At 44.7% G+C, this 19,590-nt stretch overlaps 1 protein-coding gene across 1 annotated transcript in view; it reads left to right on the top strand.

The window, feature by feature from the left end:
* VWA8 (von Willebrand factor A domain containing 8) overlaps nucleotides 1-19,590 on the top strand; it is a 244,047-nt gene that overhangs the window by 209,066 nt on the left and 15,391 nt on the right. The window contains exons 38-42 of the mRNA XM_054163092.1: nucleotides 6-114; nucleotides 1,233-1,389; nucleotides 2,981-3,089; nucleotides 8,275-8,400; nucleotides 10,874-11,032. Coding sequence (XP_054019067.1) covers nucleotides 6-114; nucleotides 1,233-1,389; nucleotides 2,981-3,089; nucleotides 8,275-8,400; nucleotides 10,874-11,032 — 660 coding nt within the window. The remainder of the gene's footprint in view (nucleotides 1-5; nucleotides 115-1,232; nucleotides 1,390-2,980; nucleotides 3,090-8,274; nucleotides 8,401-10,873; nucleotides 11,033-19,590) is intronic.

Here is a 19,590-nt window from a genome sequence, read left to right as displayed (position 1 = left end):
TGCAGATAACCATTGAGAGGGACAGTGGTTTGGATGTCAGTTCCCCCAAACATGGAAAAGTGGATCCAGACAACATGCCACATGTTGGTGGAAATACCTGGGCTGGTGGAACAGGTTTTTCATTCTTCTTTTCCTTTAATGTATCATTGACAGATGTCTAAGGGTGATGCTGTGCCTGTAAAATGGATTTAGAATGGAAATAGAAATAGAAATAGAAATAGAAATAGAAATAGAAATAGAAATAGAAATAGAAAGAGAAATAGAAATAGAAATAGAAATGACAGGATAGGATAGGATAGGATAGGATAGGATAGGATAGGATAGGATAGGATAGGATAGGATAGGATAGAATAGAACCAGGAAAAGACCTTCAAGATCAAGTCCAACCTAATTGCCTAAAATGCCTCCTAATTTTAAGGGTATCACTGGATAAAGTGAATGGGGAACAGTGTAAACCAACAAATTCTAGGGGTGAGAGGTCTGGAGCACAAGCCCTATGAGGAGAGGCTGAGGGAGCTGGGGTTGCTTAGCCTGGAGAAGAGGAGGCTCAGGGGAGACCTTCCTGCTGTCTACAACTACCTGAAGGGAGGTTGTAGCCAGGTGGGGGTTGGTCTCTTCTCCCAGGCAACCAGCAGCAGAACAAGAGGATACAGTCTCAAGGTGTGCCAGGGGAAGTTCAGGCTGGATGTTAGGAAGAAACTCCTCACAGAAAGAGTGATTGGCCATTGGAATGTGCTGCCTGGGGAGGTGCTGGAATCACCATCACTGGAGGTGTTTAGGAAGAGACTGGATGGGGTGCTTGGTGCCATGGTTTAGTTGATTAGATAGTGTTGGATGATAGATTGGACTTGATGACCTCAAAGGTCTTTTCCAACCTGGTTAATTCGATTCTATACTATTCTACAAGTTCTGAATTCTGGGCTTTAAGGACCAAGAGCTTTGAAGAGAGGTACAAAGCTTACACAGTCTGTAGTCCCTTTTGTACAAGGTGGAAACCATTATGAATCAGGTTTCGATGGACTATAGAGACAAGGGTTCCATTGGAGTTCTTCTTCACCATGATAGGCTTTTGGGTTCCTTAATCTTTGGCAAAAAATGTTTTTACTGGGGCTCGTTGGCAACATTTTGGGAGAATCTGTGGATAGATATGGCAGTGGAAGCTATAAAGAAAATGTGGGTTTATTTATGATTAAATGCATGTTCTTAACTGTTTTGTAACTCAACCATGTTAGGTGGGAGAGACACTGCTGGGTTAGGTGGCAAAGGTGGGCCGTATCGCCTGGATGCTGGCCACAAGGTTTACCAAGTATCTCAAGCTGAAAAGGATGCTGTTCCTGAGGAGGTTAAGAGAGCTGCTCGAGAGATGGGTGAAAAGGCCTTTAAAGAGAGGTAATGTGAAAGTTTTTCTTTTCCCTTCCATTTCCATAAAAGAATTTGAAAATCATGACTGAAAAGCATTTTATTTATTGACTGGGTTTATCAGCTACCTTACTCTGTTTGCTATCATTTAGCTGAGCTTACCAGCACGTGTTCAGCTGTTCTGGACTAGATGTAGACAATGTTGTATTGAATTAACCCACACTGTTTAAAGGACTGTGTGATTTGTCAGAGTAAGACATAGCTGGGTGGATAAGGAGCCATGAATATTTATCTTTCTTATAGAGTGATCTGTCATATGAAAGCTTCTTTGAATTATGGTGTATCTAAATTGTCTGTTGTTGGGAATTCATCAGCTAACAAATGGCTTTCAAAATGGACAGTTACAAAGCAAATTGCTCCTGTTTGAAAGACCTGTTGCCAAACATTGAGGTGATTTAGAATAGAATAGAATAGAATAGAATAGAATAGAATAGAATAGAATAGAATAGAATAGAATAGAATAGGATAGGATAGGATGGGATGGGATGGGATGGGATGGGATGGGATGGGATGGGATGGGATGGGATGGAATGGAATGGAATGGAATGGAATTGACCAGGTTGGAAAAGATTTTTAAGATCATCAAGTTCAACCTATCACCCAACACCACCTAATCAACTAAACCATGGCACCAAGCACCCCATTCAGTCTCTTCCTGAACACCTCCAGTGATGGTGATTCCACCACCTCCCTGGACAGCCCATTCCAATGGCAAATCACTCTTTCTGGGAAGAACTCCTTCCTAACTTCCAGCCTAAACCTCCCTTCGTGCAGCTTGAGGCTGTGTCCTCTTGTTCTGGTGCTGGTAGCCTGGGAGAAGAGACCAACCCCCACCTGGCTACAACCTCCTTTCAGGTAGTTGTAGACAGCAATAAAGTCTCCTCTGAGGCTCCTCTTAAAGTAGAGCTTTAAGTGGGCACATCTTAACTTACAGAAAAAGGGTGTACCTGCTGTTGTAGCACAGATGTTGCACTCTCTGTTAGCCTTTTGGACAGGATAGTGTGCAGTGAATTAACTCTTTTCTTTGTGGAGGAGCACAGTTTTATTAATATGTGTTTCAAACTTGTGTATTTCAAGGTTTCAACATTTTCTGAAGCACAAAGATAGGTATTTGAGACAGAGTTGCCAGCTGCTGATCTTCAAGGACAGATTTAGTACTGTGTCTTCGCTTAGCCTTTGTGTTAAAACATGGATCATATGTTTAAAATACTCCGACAGTGAAGTAATGGCACTCCTGATCCTTTTATGTACAGATAGCAGCACCTGAGCCAGTGAAACTTCTAGAATTTGATCACAGTTTTCAGAACATCTGATTTACTTGCCAAACATTGCAGCAGTAATCAGTTTTAATGTGATGCAATCCCTGTTGGACACTGGGGATCTCCCGTCCTGTCAAAACTTCACACAAGCCGCAGCTGCTTCTTCGGTTTGTCTCTCCTGTGTGGTTATAACAACACAAATCTCCCCTGCTACCAAATAAATGAACTTGTAATTTAGATCCATAAATGGGTTGTATGCTTCTTTCCTAATCTGTTTTGTAACTCCCTGTTCTTTGCTTTAGGTTGAAAGAGATTCGGATGAGTGAATATGATGCATCAACTTATGAGAGGTTCTCTGGAGCAGTGCGGCGTCAAGTTCAGTCACTCCGCATCATCTTAGACAATCTGCAGGTAATCTTAGATTCACTGATGAAGGAACATGGTGAGCTCATGGTGAGGCCCAAAATACTATCCTCCTAATATCATGTTACCATCTGATGATTATACCTTTGAGGGCTAAAAGCAAATTCAGGTTGCTGTCATGGTTAAGACAGTTCATACTGCAGCTTCAGAGGCAGTTTTTAAGTAGGTCCCAGTGCTCATCTCTGTAAGTATTCCCATAGAATCATGGAATCAATAAGGTTGGAAAAGACCTCAAAGATCATCAAGCCCATACCACAGCTTGCACACAATTTAGTGAAAGAAAATACTTTATGTTATCAAAAGAATTTGTGGTGTTGTATAGATCACAGACTTCATCTTTACCTCCTGTCTGAAAGACTTTTTTTTAGCTTAGAGGTGTAAATGCCATGGTTTAGTAGTCATGAGGTCTTGGGTGGCAGGTTGGACTTGATGATCTTTGAGGTCTTTTCCAACCTTATTGATTCTATGATTCTGTGTTAAAAGAATCACTCACTACAGGTCATAGCCTTACTGCATGTACAGCTGAAACCACCAATTTTTCTCAGTTTTGCTTTTAACTCTTGCTACTAAGAGCAGGTGTGACCCAAATCTAAGTGCAAGCTGACCAAAACCACCAGTTTGCCTTTCTTCTCATAAGTGGTCCTGTGATTTTCCTAGGTTTTCTCAATGCTGGTGTTCATAAATGGGGTAAATAGAATTACAAGTGCATTGGTGTTGTAGTGTGATTATCGCTCTCTTGTTTTCCTTTTTACACCAACTGTAGCTCCTAGCTTAAAGGCACAGCTTAAACTGTCACAATTGGGTTTAGGAGAAATCTGCTCATCTGCAGTGATAACTGAAATGAAGTAAATTTTACTTTTCCATAAGACATCTCTCTTTAAAAATATTTCTGTTGAAGGATACCAACCACTGGCATACAGATACTATTGGCATGCAGATACATTAGCCTATGAGTTATTCATTGTGCTGAGTCTAATCTGGATTCTTCCTTCAGCAATAAATAATATAGAATAGAATAGAATAAACCAGGTTGGAAGAGACCTTCAAGATCATCGAGTCCAACCTATCATCCAACACCACCTAATCAACTAAACCATGCAACCAAGCATCCTGCAAACCTTGCCCTGAACACCCCCAGCGACGGCGACCCCACCACCTCCTCGGGCAGCCCATTCCAATGGGCAATCACTCTCTCTGTGTAAAACTTCCTCCTAACCTCCAGCCTAAACCTCCCCTGACACAGCCTGAGACTGTGTCCTCTTGTTCTGGTACTGGTTGCCTGGGAAAAGAGACCAACCTCTGCCTCACTACAACCCCCCTTCAGGTAGTTGTAGAGAACAATAAGTTCACCCCTGAGTCTCCTTCTCTCCAGGCTAAGCAACCCCAGCTCCCTCAGCCTCTCCTCACAGGGCTTGTGCTCCAAGCCCCTCACCAAAGAAATCACTTTGCATGATGAACAGACTCCTCCTGGGTTAAAAAAACCCCAATCTTCTGGTATTGCAAGTGAGAAAGAGAACATCTTTCTTTGCTTTACTTCTATCTCTAAGCCATTGTAAATCCAACAATGCTACTGTAATCACGTATGTACACAGAGAACCATTAGCCAGTTTTATCATGAATGTATCAATTCAGAGGGTTCCTCATATAATGGGCATTTAAGGTGGTCGTGATTAGGTGATTCATTGCACCTAATATGTTCTTTGGTTCAGCTTGTAAAGACAAGTTTCAACTGAAAAATTTTAGATCTAAATCTCAGGTTTTCCTACATGATTTATACTGAGGTACTTTTATTATCATGACTCGAGTAGATGTGCCATTAGAAGCACATTCCAGGTGTGATGTGAATAAATGAATCTTCAGTTTAAACTATTTTTTTCAGGCTGCCTTCTCTGTTCCTTGGAGCCAAGATTCTTACATACAGGGACCAGATTAATCATAACCAAAATATACCATATTTTAATATAAGTGGGCATATCCTGTTGTTTTGTTTAAAAGGTCATTTTAATATCAAGGCAAAGCCTTATAAGCCTCAGTATTTTATGAGACTGCTGAGAGATTTAACACATCGAAGCGCCGGGTTCTACGCATTGGCCACAACAACCCCATGCAGTGCTACAGGCTGGGGTCAGAGTGGCTGGAGAGCAGCCAGGCAGAGAGGGACCTGGGGGTGCTGGTTGATGGTAGACTGAACACGAGCCTGCAGTGTGCACAGGTGGCCAAGAAGGCCAATGGCATCCTGGCCTGCATCAGGAATAGTGTGGCCAGCAGGAGCAGGGAAGTCATTGTGCCCCTGTACACTGCAGTGGTTAGGCCACACCTTGAGTCCTGTGTGCAGTTCTGGGCCCCTCAGTTTAGGAAAGATGTTGAGTTGCTGGAAGGTGTCCAGAGAAGGGCAACAAAGCTGGAGAAGGGTTTGGAGCACAGCCCTGTGAGGAGAGGCTGAGGGAGCTGGGGTTGCTTAGCCTGGAGAAGAGGAGGCTCAGGGGAGACCTTCTTGCTGTCTACAACTCCCTGAAGGGAGGTTGTAGCCAGGTGAGGGTTGGTCTCTTCTCCCAGGCAACCAGCACCAGAACAAGAGGACAGAGTCTCAAGCTGCACCAGGGAGGCTTAGGCTGGATGTTAGGAAGAAATCCTTCCCAGAAAGAGTGATTGCCCATTGAAATGTGCCGCCCAGGAAGGTGGTGGAGTCACCATCACTGGAGGTGTTTAGGAAGAGACTGGATGGGGTGCTTGGTGCTATGGTTTAGTTAATTAGATGGTGTTGGGTGATAGGTTGAACTTGATCTCGAAGGTCTTTTCCAACCTGATTAATTCTATTCTATTCTATTCTGCTCACTGCCTGGCAAAATTTATAACAGCTAAGCACAGAGCTAGTAAATGAAAAAAGAAACCAACTCAGTGAATTTGGAAAAGCTGGCTCATAAAGTAAGAGCAGCATTGAGGTCTTCTCACTTCATACATTTTTATGCAGATTTTGGTAGGGGTTTGTATTAGCAGATGCAGGAGGAAAATGAAGGTAACTGATAAAAGGAGTTACTCAGTTGCAAAATGTTTTCTGTTAATTGGGAAGCTGAGTCCAAGTGTGATTCATGTTATCTTTCTGAGAAGATAAAACAATTCATTTGAATTCTTCACCATGGTAAGTCATTCAGAGCTGCTGAAGGACCAGGTGCCTCTGTCTCCCCTGTTTTCTGGGGAGTCCTGTGTAAACTGTTGGTTCTCAGCTAAAACTGTTTTCTTTCTATTATCAGTCAGACATTCCTCATATCTCAAATAAAAAGCCAGTGGCACAGTCAGTTGCAGTAAACTTTGCAGCTCAGAAGTCTGTGTGAGGACAGTCTTCAAGCTGCACCAGGGGAGGTTTACGCTCGAGGTGAGGAGGAAATTCTTCACAGACAGAGCTTTTAGCCATTGGAATGTGCTGCCCAGGGAGGTGGTGGAGTCACCATCACTGGAGGTGTTTAGGAAGAGACTGGATGAGGCACTTGGTGCCATGGTTTAGTTGATTAGGTGGTGTTGGGTGATAGGTTGGACTGGATGATCTTGAAGGTCTTTTCCCAGCTGCTTAATTCTATTCTAAGTAGTCTAAATAATGTTTGCATTGTTTTGGAAAGAGGTTAGGTCAGATTTTGTCAGGCTTCTTTCCTGTTTTAGTAGTCAATGTCATCTCTGTGGTCCTCCAATAATATTTCAGTTCAAATACTGGCTTCTGTTGCATAAGCTTCAAAAGGTATTAAGTGGCTTGTAGCTATGTCCATAACTGAAAGAAATTTTCTTCACAAACTGCTGTTCCTTGACCAACAAATAGCCACAAAGCTAGAGCACTGCCAACAAAAGCAGTGGTGAAACCACTTGAGAATTGGCTCAATGAAGCCAAAGCTTTAGCATCTTTAGACAGACTCTGTTCACTCAGCAGAACCTTATCTCCAGGAGCATTTTTTTAATGGTCAATTGGAGTGTTGTTGAAGTTTGCCTTGTGTTGTCCTACTGCATTTTTTACAGCTTGGAAACTCCTCCACTGTGACATCTTGATGGAACATGTTTAGGTCGTGGAATTTGCAGGTGTCTTTTTGTGATGCTGCACAGTGCTTTCAGGTAGCAAAGCAATTGATGGTGCTGTGAAAGCAGTGACTTCAGCTTCATCCCAAGAATATAAGGGGTGACCTTACTGCTCTCTACAACTTATTGCTCTCTACAACTACCTGAAGGGGGGTTGTAGACAGGCGGAGGTTGGTCTCTTCTCCCAGGCAACCAGTACCAGAACAAGAGGACACAGTCTCAGGCTGCATCAGGGGAGGTTTAGGCTGGAGGTTAGGAGGAAGTTTTACACAGAGAGAGAGATTGCCCATTGGAATGGGCTGCCTGAGGAGGTGGTGGGGTCGCCGTCGCTGGGGTTGTTCAGGGCAAGGCTTGACAGGATGCTTGGTTGCATGGTTTAGTTGATTGGGTAGTGTTGGATGATAGGTTGGACACGATGATCTTGAAGGTCTCTTCCAACCTGGTTTATTCTATTCTATTCTATTCTAATGATAGTGGAAACTGCTGGTTGGTGGTACAAACTAGCTCATGGATGCCCCACTGCCAAAGTGGGTTAAAACCAGTTGACTGTAGCACTGTGAAGTTGTTGTGTCAGGGAGTGCAAGTGACTGAATTCACAACCTAAGTGACCTTTTCCACTTTCCCCTCTGATTTACCAAAAGGCTGAGGTTTCTGTGTTAGGGCATTTTTTACCTCCCATCAGGAAGCATCTGTAAGGCTTTTTACACTACCTAACTTAAAAACTGTGTTTGTCACTACTTGGGTGGAGAACAGGTAACAAACAGTCAGTCTTGCATGCCCCTGTGGTTGTATGTTTTTCTCCCCAGGCTTCTTACACAGATTTCCAGCACATTTGCAAGAAAAAAGTTCTACATTTCTGCAGCCCCCAGTTCAAGTCCCATAAGCAAAACAACCTAAAAAGACAAAATTACAGAGGGACCATTTCCTGTTCAGCATTATTTCTTTCCTTCCAAGAAAAAGAGCAAGACAGCTAGGATAATGTGTTCAGATTTCTTTGACTCGTGCCAAACTATCACAGCAGTGCGAAGAAGCTCCATCCGTATGTTGTGCTTGGTAAGCCTTAAATTGTCTAATTCATGTCACTGAGTGAATTAAGGCATCTTTTTTCTTGCAGGCAAAGGGTAAGGAAAGACAGTGGCTGAGGCACCAGGCTGTTGGAGAGCTAGATGATGCCAAAATCATTGATGGGCTGACAGGAGAAAAAGCCATATATAAACGACGGGGAGAACTTGAGCCACAAGTAAGTATCTAATATGTAGCAGGGAAAGTTAGGGAAGAGCTTACTCCATGTAATGATTTCATTGTGGCTTTTACAGCATCTGTGTTGGGACTTTGGGTAAATTATAGGGATTAGAAACTCACAAGAATCATCTCTGGTTTGGGAAGTCTCTGAGACAGAGGCAACCACAAGATGGAAAATTTGCCTCACCTCTTCTTATAGTTTCCTAAACATCTTTGCTATTGGCCACCTTCAGAGGGAGAATGCTGATCTAGGCACTGCTTGGTTTCAATCCAGTGCAACAGGGGTGTCCTTATTTTATTTTTTAATGAGCTGAAGGCAGAGAGGGACCTGGGGGTCCTGGTTGATGGTAGGATGAACATGAGCCTGCAGTGTGCCCAGGCAGCCAGGAGGGCCAATGGCATCCTGGCCTGCATCAGGAACAGTGTGGCCAGCAGGAGCAGGGAGGTCATTCTGCCCCTGTACACTGCACTGGTGAGGCCACACCTCGAGTACTGTGTCCAGTTCTGGGCTCCTCAGTTTAGGAAGGATGTTGACTTGCTGGAACATGTCCAGAGAAAGGCAACAAAGTTGGTGAGGGGCTTGGAACACAAGCCCTATGAGGAGAGACTGAGGGAGCTGGGGTTGCTTAGCCTGGAGAAGAGGAGGCTCAGGGGAGACCTTCTTGCTGTCTATAACTACCGGAAGGGGGGTTGTAGACAGGCAGAGTTGGCCTCTTCTCCCAGGCAACCAGCACCAGAACCAGAGAGCACAGTCTCAAGCTGCACCAGGGGAGGTGTAGGCTGGAGGTTAGGAGGAAGTTCTTCCCAGAAAGAGTGATTGGCCATTGGAATGTGCTGCCCAGGGAGGTGGTGGAGTCACCATCACTGGAGGTGTTTAAGAAGAGACTGGATGGGGTACTTGGTGCCGTGGTTTAGTTGATTAGATGGTACTGGGTCATAGGTCGGACTTGATGATCTTGAAGGTCTCTTCCAATCTGGTCTATTCTATTCCATTCTATTCCATTCTATACTATTCTATTCTAAAGTTTTGAATGAAAAAAAAAACCATAGGATTTAATGGGCCCTGTCTCTCCCTTTCTTTTTGGGAGGACAGGCATGGCACAGTCTGTGAAGAGAATAATTAAGACAGTAAGGAACACAAATGCTTGCCATCTTTCATGGGTAAAAGAAACATTTTATTGTTTTAATAGTTTTTTTCCAGATCACCTTCAGTAGCCTTGTACTTGAGTACAGACTCATCTCTCTGCACTCTAAATACAACACCTCCCTTGAATGTCCGGTGCCAAACATTGTTAAAACAGATGGGGATTGTTTTGAGGAAAACATAACAATTTCATCATCAGAATGAAGAAGAAACCAGTAGTTAGTAAGGACAAGATTTCAAACATTTTGGGAATGTTATTAATCTCAGCAGATGAGTTTTTGCAGTTTTTCACAGGTCCCTGTTAGCACCCTAAGCCAAGGAAAAGCATTTCCATTTCAAGGCCTTGGCAGAAAGAGCAAATCCGAGAGTCTCCTTGCTGAAATAAAATGTTAAGAATCAAAACTGAGGCAGAAAAGTATTTTCCCCTGCAAGCATGTGTGGAATCTTTCAAGGTATTTTGTTTCCAGTCATTGAAGGTGAGGGGAAAGAATTAATGGAGGCATCTGTCCTTTGCTGATTGACAGCCACCTGAACGTGAGCCAGCAGTGTGCCCAGGTGGCCAAGAAGGCCAATGGCATCGTGGCATGCATCAAGAATAGTGTGGCCAGCAGGAGCAGGGAAGTCATTCTGCCCCTGTACTGAGAACAGGTTAGGCCACACTTTGAATACTGTGTCCAGTTCTGGGGCCCTCAGTTTAAGAAGAACATTGACACTCTTGAATGTGTCCAGAGAAGGGCAACAAGGCTGGGGAGAGGCCTTGAGCACAAGCCCTGTGAGGAGAGGCTGAGGGAGCTGGGATTGCTTAGCCTGGAGAAGAGGAGTCTCAGGGGAGACCTTAATGCTGTCTACAACTACCTGAAGGGAGGTTGTAGCCAGGAAGGGGTTGGTCTCTTTCCCCAGGCAACCAGCACCAGAACAAGAGGACACAGTCTCAAGCTGCACCAGGGGAAGTTTAGGCTGGAGGTGAGGAGAAAGTTCTTCACAGAGAGAGTTGTTAGCCATTGGAATGTGCTGCCCAGGGAGGTGGTGGAGTCATCATCCCTGGAGGTGTTCCAGAGGGGATTGGATGTGGCACTTGGTGCCATGGTTTAGTCATGAGGTCTGTGGTGATGGGTTGGACTCGATGATCTTTGAGGCCTCTTCCAACCTTGGTGATTCTGTGCTTCTGTGATCATGTCAAGTTTTGTTCCAGTTACCAGTGTTTGCAGAGTAGAAATGTCTTGATTTGCAAACTGCATCGTGTTCTCTTTCTGAATTGTTTTATCATTCCTGATGTTTAGCTTTCCCATTTATATTGTGCAATAACATTCTGCTGTTTTCTGGCCAGCCTGGGAGCCCCCAGGAGAAACCCAAACGCTTGCGCCTGGTGGTGGATGTTTCCGGTAGCATGTACCGCTTTAATGGCGTGGATGGACGACTGGAACGCTCCATGGAGGCTGTCTGCATGGTCATGGAAGCTTTTGAGAATTATGAGCAGAAATTCAAGGTAATTACAGCTGGGCTGGGAGCTCTGTGGTTATTGCACAGGCTGTGTGGAGCAGTGGAAAAAGCGTTTCAGCAGTCAGTCTCGCCAAAGAGCGTTATTCATTCCCGCAAGGAAATAAAGGCATTAATCTGTTTCTGGCAAACTGAAAAGCAATGCTAGTGAATGGAGAAGAAATATTACACACTTCAGCAGGAGAGAATTCAATCTAAAACTTTTCAAGACTTTGATTTAGTGAAATATCCTGCCTTTTTTCTGCTTTTATCTGTTTCTTTGAGTGGAAATGCCTGCATCTACAGAACAGAGTAAATAAGAGCTGCGGGACATGCAAAGATACCCTGCCCTTTGCATCTGCCCAGAGTACAGACAGCAGTTCTGTCATGGGAAAAGAGCAACATTCTTTGTCCCTTGCAGTTAACTGAAAGCAAGAAAATAATGTATTACAGTGAAACATACTGGGTTCCAAGTGTTGTTTAATGGTGGTGGTAGTGTTATTTAATGGGGTGGTGGAGTCACCATCCCTGGAGGTGTTCAAGAGGGGATTGGACGTGGCACTTGGTGCCATGGTCTGGTCATGAGGTCTGTGGTGAAGGGTTGGACTTGATGATCTTAGAGGTCTCTTCCAACCTTGGTGAAGAGGATGCTCAGGGGTGACCTCATTGCTCTCTACAACTACCTGAAAGGTGGTTGTAGCCAGGAAGGGGTTGGTCTCTTCTCTCTAGCAACCAGCACCAGAACAAGAGGACACAATCTCAGGCTGCGCCAGGGGAAGTTTAGGCTGGAGGTGAGGAGAAAGTTCTTCACTGACAGAGTCGTTCGTCATTGGGAATGTGCTGCCCAGGGAGGTGGTGGAGTCACTGTCCCTGGAGGTGTTCAAGTGGGGATTGGACGTGGCACTTGGTGCCATGGTTTAGTCATGAGGTCTGTGGTGACAGGTTGGACTTGGTGATCTTGGAGGTCTCTTCCAACCTTGGTGGTTCTGTGATTCTGGTAGCCTGCAAAGGAAATGTAAATAAATGTAATAGTCCTTTTCTCTCAGTAAGCCTAAAGAAGGTCTATGGTATGTTTCTTTAACCTTAAGAAAAGACAGGAATGGCCAGTCTCATATTAATTCTTGACAGACTAGGTGTTTCGTGGAATAATAAGGATATCTGATACCTTTACCAAACAGTATTTTAGCATAAGACTTAAATTAAACACATCTGAAGAGAACATAAATCCCCTAAACAAACTGAATAGAAAACTTAGTCCAGATCAATTCAGCCAAATATGCTTCACATTGTTCCTCCAGCAGCACAATACTGCAGGTTTATGAAAGATGTTGAGTTGCTGGAACATGTCCAGAGAAGGGCAACCAAGCTGGGGAGGGGTTTGGGGTACAAGCCGTATGAAGAGAGGCTGAGGGAGCTGGGGTTGCCTAGCCTAGAGAAGAGGAGGCTCAGAGGAGACCTTCTTGCTCTCTACAACTACCTGAAGGGAGGTTGTAGCCAGGTAGGGGTTGATCTGTTCCTCCAGGCAACCAGCACCAGAACAGGAGGACACATTCTCAGGCTGTGCCAGGGCAGGTTTAAGCTGGATGTTAGGAAGAAGTTCTTCCCAGACAGAGTGATTGGCCATTGGAATGTGCTGCCCGGGGAGGTGGTGGAGTCACCATCATTGGAGGTGTTTAGGAAGAGAGTGGCACTTGGTGCCATGGTTTAGTTGACTAGATGGTGATGGGTGATAGGTTGGACTTGATGATCTCAAAGGTCTTTTCCAACCTGGTTAATTCTAGTCTAGTCTAGTCTAGTTTATTAAGTTTTATACAGCTCCTCTGAAGGTTTCTATTCTTACACAGAATCTGCTGTATAATGAAGGTCATACAGGCCTCAGGCATGTAATTCTAGAATGTCTTTTAAAGTTCAGTCACTCAGACTTCTACTTATCAGGGAAATGGCTAAAAAAGGAGAAGGAAATAAGACATGTGGCACCATGGTCTCTGACAGTACTGCTTTCTCCCCCATAAACACACTTAAACAGAGCATGTTGTGCAATTTTAAGCAAGTTTTTAACCCTGGGTTTGTTCCCAATTACACTCAGTTCCTGCAAATGTCATGAAAGCAGGCCAGATAGAGAGTGATGCTCTGTATTCCTGCTGGAGGAAAATGCTATAAATGTAAGCTTAGACCTTAGCCCAGAGAAGCCATGTGGGAGCCTAACTGTAATTAAGAAAAGAATGGGAAATTAGGAGTTTATTGGTTCAGCTGCTCATGTATCTTCTGCTCACTGATAATAGAAGAGTTAATGGCAAATATTAACAGGGGCAGTGTAATTATACAGCACAGTTTGAGCAGCTTGGTAAATCAGGCATATCTGAGCAACAGGCCTATTAGTATGGCCACATGCTGGATCATCCACAAATGAAAATTAAAGAGGAGCAGTGGATGCAAGGATCAGTATGATACATTGGGTTATAGTCAGCATGGCTTTTGTGAAGGGAAGTAATGCATTCTGAAGAGCCTGTGGTGAGCAAGACTGATTGCTGGAGTCTCTGTAGCCAGAAGCATTTGGTGTCCCTTGCTAGAAGCTCATGAAGAAATTACACTGCTTTGGGGATAAATGGGAAAGGCTTCAGATGAATGAACTAATGCTAAAAATGCAGGAAAGGGACCAAGTGGTCATTTGTCAGAGTGAAGAAGTGAAAGAAAAGGGCACTGGTGGAACTGTACTGGGATTTGTGCTAAAGCCCATGCTGAAATGTCAGTCTGTATATTCATAAGTGACCTACAAGAGGGGATGGGTGGTGAGGTGACAAAAAATTGCTAGCTGTATGAAATCCTTTGAGAAAGCAAAAAGGGAAATCCAACTGCATGAAATTTGAGAAGAAGGGTGGCAGGAAAATAAAATGTCAGAATAGAATAGAACAGACTGGAATAGAATAGACTAGAATGGAATAGACTAGAATAGACTAGACTAGACTAGACTACACTAGACTAGAATAGAATAGAATAGAACAGAACAGAACAGAATTGAATTGAATTGAATTGAATTGAATTGAATTGAATTGAATTGAATTGAATTGAATTGACCAGGTTGGAAAAGACCTTTGAGATCATTGAGTCCCAACCTATCACCCAACACCATCTAATCAACTAATCCATGGCACCAAGCACCCCATCCAGTCTCTTCCTAAACACCTCCAATGATGGTGACTCCACCACCTCCCTGGGCAGCACATTCCAATGGACAATCTCTTTTTCTATGAAGAACTTCTTCCTAACCTCCAGCCTAAACCTCCCCTGGCACAGCTTGAGACTGTGTCCTCTTGTTCTGGTGCTGGGTGCCTGGGAGAAGAGACCAACCCCCACCTGGCTGCAACCTCCCTTCAGGTAGCTACAGACAGCAAGAAGGTCTCCTCTGAGCCTCCTCTTCTCCAGGCTAAGCAACCCCAGCTCCCTCAGCCTCTCCTCATAGGGCTGTGCTCCAAACCCCTCCCCAGCTTGGTTGCCCTTCTCTGGACACCTTCCAGCAACTCAACATCTTTCCTAAACTGAGGGGCCCACAACTGGACACAGGACTCAAGGTGTGGCCTAACCAGTGCTGAGTCCAGGGGCACAATGACTTTCCTGCTCCTGCCTGCCACACTGTTCCTGCTACAGGCCAGGATGCCATATGGTGTTCAGTGCTATTTAATGCAAAGTGCTGCAGGTGGACAAAAACAATTCTGATTTTAAACATGCAGCGAGGAAGTCTCAGCTCTGTGGTAGTGCTCACTCTCAGCTAGATATTAGTGCCAAACAAATATTAATAATTATGCTGTATGGTTCTCCAAGCACTGAGTGTCCACCAGCTATCAAAAATGCGAATTGAATGTTAGAGACAATTAGCAAAAGACCAGAGAATGTAGCAGAAGGCTTCAGAACGTCACTGAACGTCACAGCCGTAGCGCGTTCACCTCAGGAGCGATGTGTGCTACTTTGGTTCCCCCATCTCACAAAAAGTTATTGTAGAGCTGAAAAAGAAGAGAGGAAGACAAAGATCATGAACAGTATGGAAACATCCTCATGCAAGAAATGGCTAAATAGGTAACAACTACTCCATTTGGAGAAGGTAAAAATCAAGGAGCTGATACAATTTTAAGTGACCAGGGGACAGTTGCTCATTCTGTTCTGCTACAGCCATTCTACTCTTGTTTAGGTTTACCCACCTGAGAACTGTGATTTAGAAGGTGATAAGGCTGCAAAAAGATGTAGGGCAGGGGTGTGTAACAGCTGTCCTTAATTTCCAGTGTAGCTTTTGTGGCTGAAAACCCAGACATGACCCTCAGTTGCACAGTAAAGGAATAACATGTAGAAATAGACAGCCCACTGTGTGGAATTAAGATCATGAAGAACTCTCATTAGTTCTGGGATTTTAAAATCTACATTTCATTACCCTTCAAATCCCTCTGTGTCTATTATAGATTCTGGGCCCCTCAATTTAAGAAGGACATTGAGACACTTGAACATGTCTAGAGAAGGGCAACGAGGCTGGGGAGAGGCCTCGAGCACAGCCCTGTGAGGAGAGGCTGAGGGAGCTGGGGTTGTTTAGCCTGGAGAAGAGGAGGCTCAGGGGAGACCTTCTTGCTGTCTACAACTACCTGAAGGGAGGTTGTAGCCAGGTGGGGGTTGGTCTCTTCTCCCAAGCAACCAGCCCCAGAACAAGAGGACATAGTCTCAAGCTGCATCAGGGGAGGTTTAGGCTGGATTTTAGGCTCTCTACAACTACCTGAAGGGGGGTTGTAGTGAGGCAGAGGTTGGTCTCTTCTCCCAGGCAACCAGTACCAGAACAAGAGGGCACAGTCTCAGGCTGTGTCAGGGGAGGTTTAGGCTGGAGGTTAGGAGGAAGTTTTACACAGAGAGAGTGATTGCCCACTGGAATGGGCTGCCTGAAGAGGTGGTGGGGTCGCCGTCGCGGGGGGGTGTTCAGGGCGAGGCTTGACAGGATGCTTGGTGCCATGGTTTAGTTGATTAGGTGGTGTTGGATGATAGGTTGGACACGATGATCTCAAAGGTCTCTTCCAGCCTGGTTTATTCTATTCTATTCTAAATTCTTCCCAGAAAGAGTGATTGGCCATTGGAATGTGCTGCCCAGGGAGGTGGTGGAGTCACCATCCCTGGAGGTATTTGAGAAGAGACTGGATGGGGCACTTGAAGCCATGGTTGACTTAGTCATGAGGTCTGTGGTGACAGCTTGGACTTGATGATCTTTGTGATCTTTTCCAACCTTATTGATTCTATGATTCTATTGGCTAGTATTTTGCCCTGTGCATAGATGAACGTCTGCATGTGCTGGACCAAATAGCTTAAAATGCAGTTAGTTGTAACTGTGACTGTGCTTCTCTAGCAGCCACTGAACATGCATAAAACACACAAAAAAGCATGTGCAGTTATTAGATGTGGATATCTCCACTGTCTGATGATAATAAGACAGGAGAAGTTATGTTATCCTTACAATCTCTATTTGTCAAGACACCTTAAGGCCAATTTTACACTTAAATGACAGTGGTGAGGAAGATGCTGGAAATGGTAATGACATACCAAGGGAAAAAAGTTGTCATCAGCTTCTACATCTGTTCAACTTCAGTTGCCTCTAGCATAACTCTCCTCCATTTAAGGTCTCCTTCCACCAGTTAGAGAACTTAATGAGGGCAGTAACAGCCTTCTCATTCATGGCTGGCAAGATCCGGTGTCAGCTCTGTCAACTCCAGAGCTGCTTTTGCCTAATGGAAGAGAAGTAGTTTTCTTCCTCCACATCTGTCTGTGCTGCCTCCTTGGGATTCAATTCAAAGTACAATATGATCTCGAAGATCTCTTCCAACCTGGTCTATGCTATGCTATGCTTTGCTATGGCATTCTATGCTATGCTATGCTATGCTATGGCATTCTATGCTATGCTATGCTATGCTATGGCATTCTATGCTATGCTATGCTATGCTATGCTATCCTATTCTATTCTATTCTATTCTATTCTATTCTATTCTATTCTATTCTCTACAAGAGCAAACTAGAAATGAGTAAGAAAGCAAACAAGATGTGGCATTATGTTTCACATAAGTGGCCACTGAATGTGTCCCCTAAAATGAGAACAGACCCCTCAATTTAAGAAGGATATTGAGACACTTGAATGCATCCAGAGAAGGGCAATGACACTGGGGAGAGGTCTGGAGCACAAGCCCTGTGAGGAGAGGCTGAGGGAGCTGAGGTTGTTTAGCCTGGAGAAGAGGAGGCTCAGGGGAGACACTTTTAGTCATGAGAAATGTATGCTACTTTTGCAGACATACCAAAATGTCACATTTGTCCTGAGAAAAACTAGCAGCACCTTGTGAAGTGTCAGTGTTTGACTGGAGTCAGTGGTACTGTAAAATAATCAGTGTCTCTCTTACAGAATCACAGAATTGACCAGGTTGGAAAAGAACTTTGAGATCATTGAGTCCAACCTATCACCCAGCACGATCTAATCAACTAAATCATGGCACTAAGTGCCTCATCCAGTCTTATTTTAAACACCTCTAGTGATGGTGACTCCACTAGCTCCCTGGACAGCACATTCCAATGGCCAACCACTCTTTCTGTGAAGAACTTTCTCCTCACCTCAAGCCAAGTTTTACACCAAGTTGCAAGCATCCCTACACCTGCCCATGTGACCTAACTGGAGAAGACTTATGTCACAACTTACTCTCTGAATTAATAAGGTTGGAAAAGACCTTGGAGATCATCGAGTCCCACATATCACCCAACACCATCTAATCAACTAAATTATAGCACCAGTGTCTTCCTAAACACCTCCAGTGATGGTGACTTCACCACCTCCCTGGGCAGCACATTCCAATGGACAATCACTCTGTCTGTGAAGATTTTCTTCCTAACATCCAGCCTAAACCTGTCCTGGTGCATCTTGAGACTGTGTCCTCTTGTTCTGGTGCTGGTTGCCTGGGAGAAGAGACCAACCCCCACCTGGCTACAACCTCCCTTCAGGGAGTTGTAGAGAGCAAGAAGGTCTCCCCTGAGCCTCCTCCTTTCTAGGCTAAACAACCCCAGCTCCCTCAGTCTCTCCTCACAGGGCTTGTGCTCCAAACCCCTCCCCAGCTTTGTTGCCCTTCTCTGGACACATTCCAGCAACTCAACATCTTTCCTAAACTGAGGGGCCCAGAACTGGACACAGGACTCAAGGTGTGGCCTAACCAGTGCTGAGTACAGCAGTACAATGACCTCCCTGCTCCTGCTGGCCACACTATTCCTGATGCAGGCCAGGATGCCATTGGCCTTCTTGGCCCCCTGGGCACACTGCTGGCTCATGTTCAGCCAGCTGTCCACCAGTACCCCCAGGTCCCTTTCCACCTGGCCGCTCTCCAGCCACTCTGACCCCAGCCTGTAGCACTGCATGGGGTTACTGTGGCCAATGTGTAGAACCTGGCACTCAGATCTGTTAAACTATTAGGACAAGGCTGAGCATGTGGCTTCTCTTATCTCAGCCACTCCCACACTTGTCTTTAATAAGGCACCTCAGAGGAAGCGTGGGTGGGATGACATTGGAGGAAGGCTTTGAAACATGGCCATTAATTTAAATGGATTTCCCGACTGTGGGATGAGCCTCCCATTTCCCCCCTGACAGGGAATGATTCACTGCCTGCACTTATGGAAATGGAAGCTGGCAGGTTGTCCTACGCCAGCATAAAAAGCTGCCACATACTGGCTGGCTGTTTGCGAAGTATACCTTCATTAGCTGCTTGGTGCACTCACACACACTATACTTAGCTCTCCTGTATAAGAATGCAAGGAGAAACTCTTCTCTACCTTCACTCAGTGCTGGAGAAGACCAATCATTAGAGAATGGAATGAAATGGAATGGAATGGAATGGAATGGAAAGGAAAGGAAAGGAAAGGAAAGGAAAGGAAAGGAAAGGAAAGGAAAGGAAAGGAAAGGAAAGGAAAGGAAAGGAAAGGAAAGGAAAGGAAAGGAAAGGAAAGGAAAGGAAAGGAAAGGAAAGGAAAGGAAAGGAAAGGAAAGGAAAAGAAAGGAAAGGAAAGGAAAGGAAAGGAAAGGAAAGGAAAGGAAAGGAAAGGAAAGGAAAGGAAAGGAAAGGAAAGGAAAGGAAAGGAAAGGGGAAAGGAAAGGGAAAAGGAAAAGAAAAGAAAAGAAAAAAGAAAAGAAAAGAGAAAAGAAAAGAAGAAAAGAGAAAAGGGGAGGGGAGGGGAGGGGAGGGGAGGGGAGGGGAGGGGAGGAGAGGAGTTAACCACGTTGGAAAAGACCTTCAAGATTGACTGCAACCTGTCACCCAACACTATGTAGTCAACTAAACCATGGCACTAAGTGCCCCATCCAATCTCTAGAACACCTCTAGTGATGGTGACTCCACTAGCTCCCTGGACAGCACATTGCACATTCCAATGGCCAATCTCTCTTTCTGTGAAGAACTTCTTCCTAACATCCAGCCTAAACCTACCCTGGTGCAGCTTGAGACTGTGTCCTCTTGTTCTGGTGCTGGTTGCCTGGAAGAAGAGACCAACCCAATCAATACCATCAGTGACATGGGGAAAAGC

Source organism: Dryobates pubescens, chromosome 7 (genome assembly GCF_014839835.1).
Source record: "Dryobates pubescens isolate bDryPub1 chromosome 7, bDryPub1.pri, whole genome shotgun sequence".
In the NCBI taxonomy this organism is placed as follows: domain Eukaryota; kingdom Metazoa; phylum Chordata; class Aves; order Piciformes; family Picidae; genus Dryobates; species Dryobates pubescens.
Note: the sequence above shows the minus strand (reverse complement) of the source record. Positions and strands in the feature narration are given on the sequence as shown.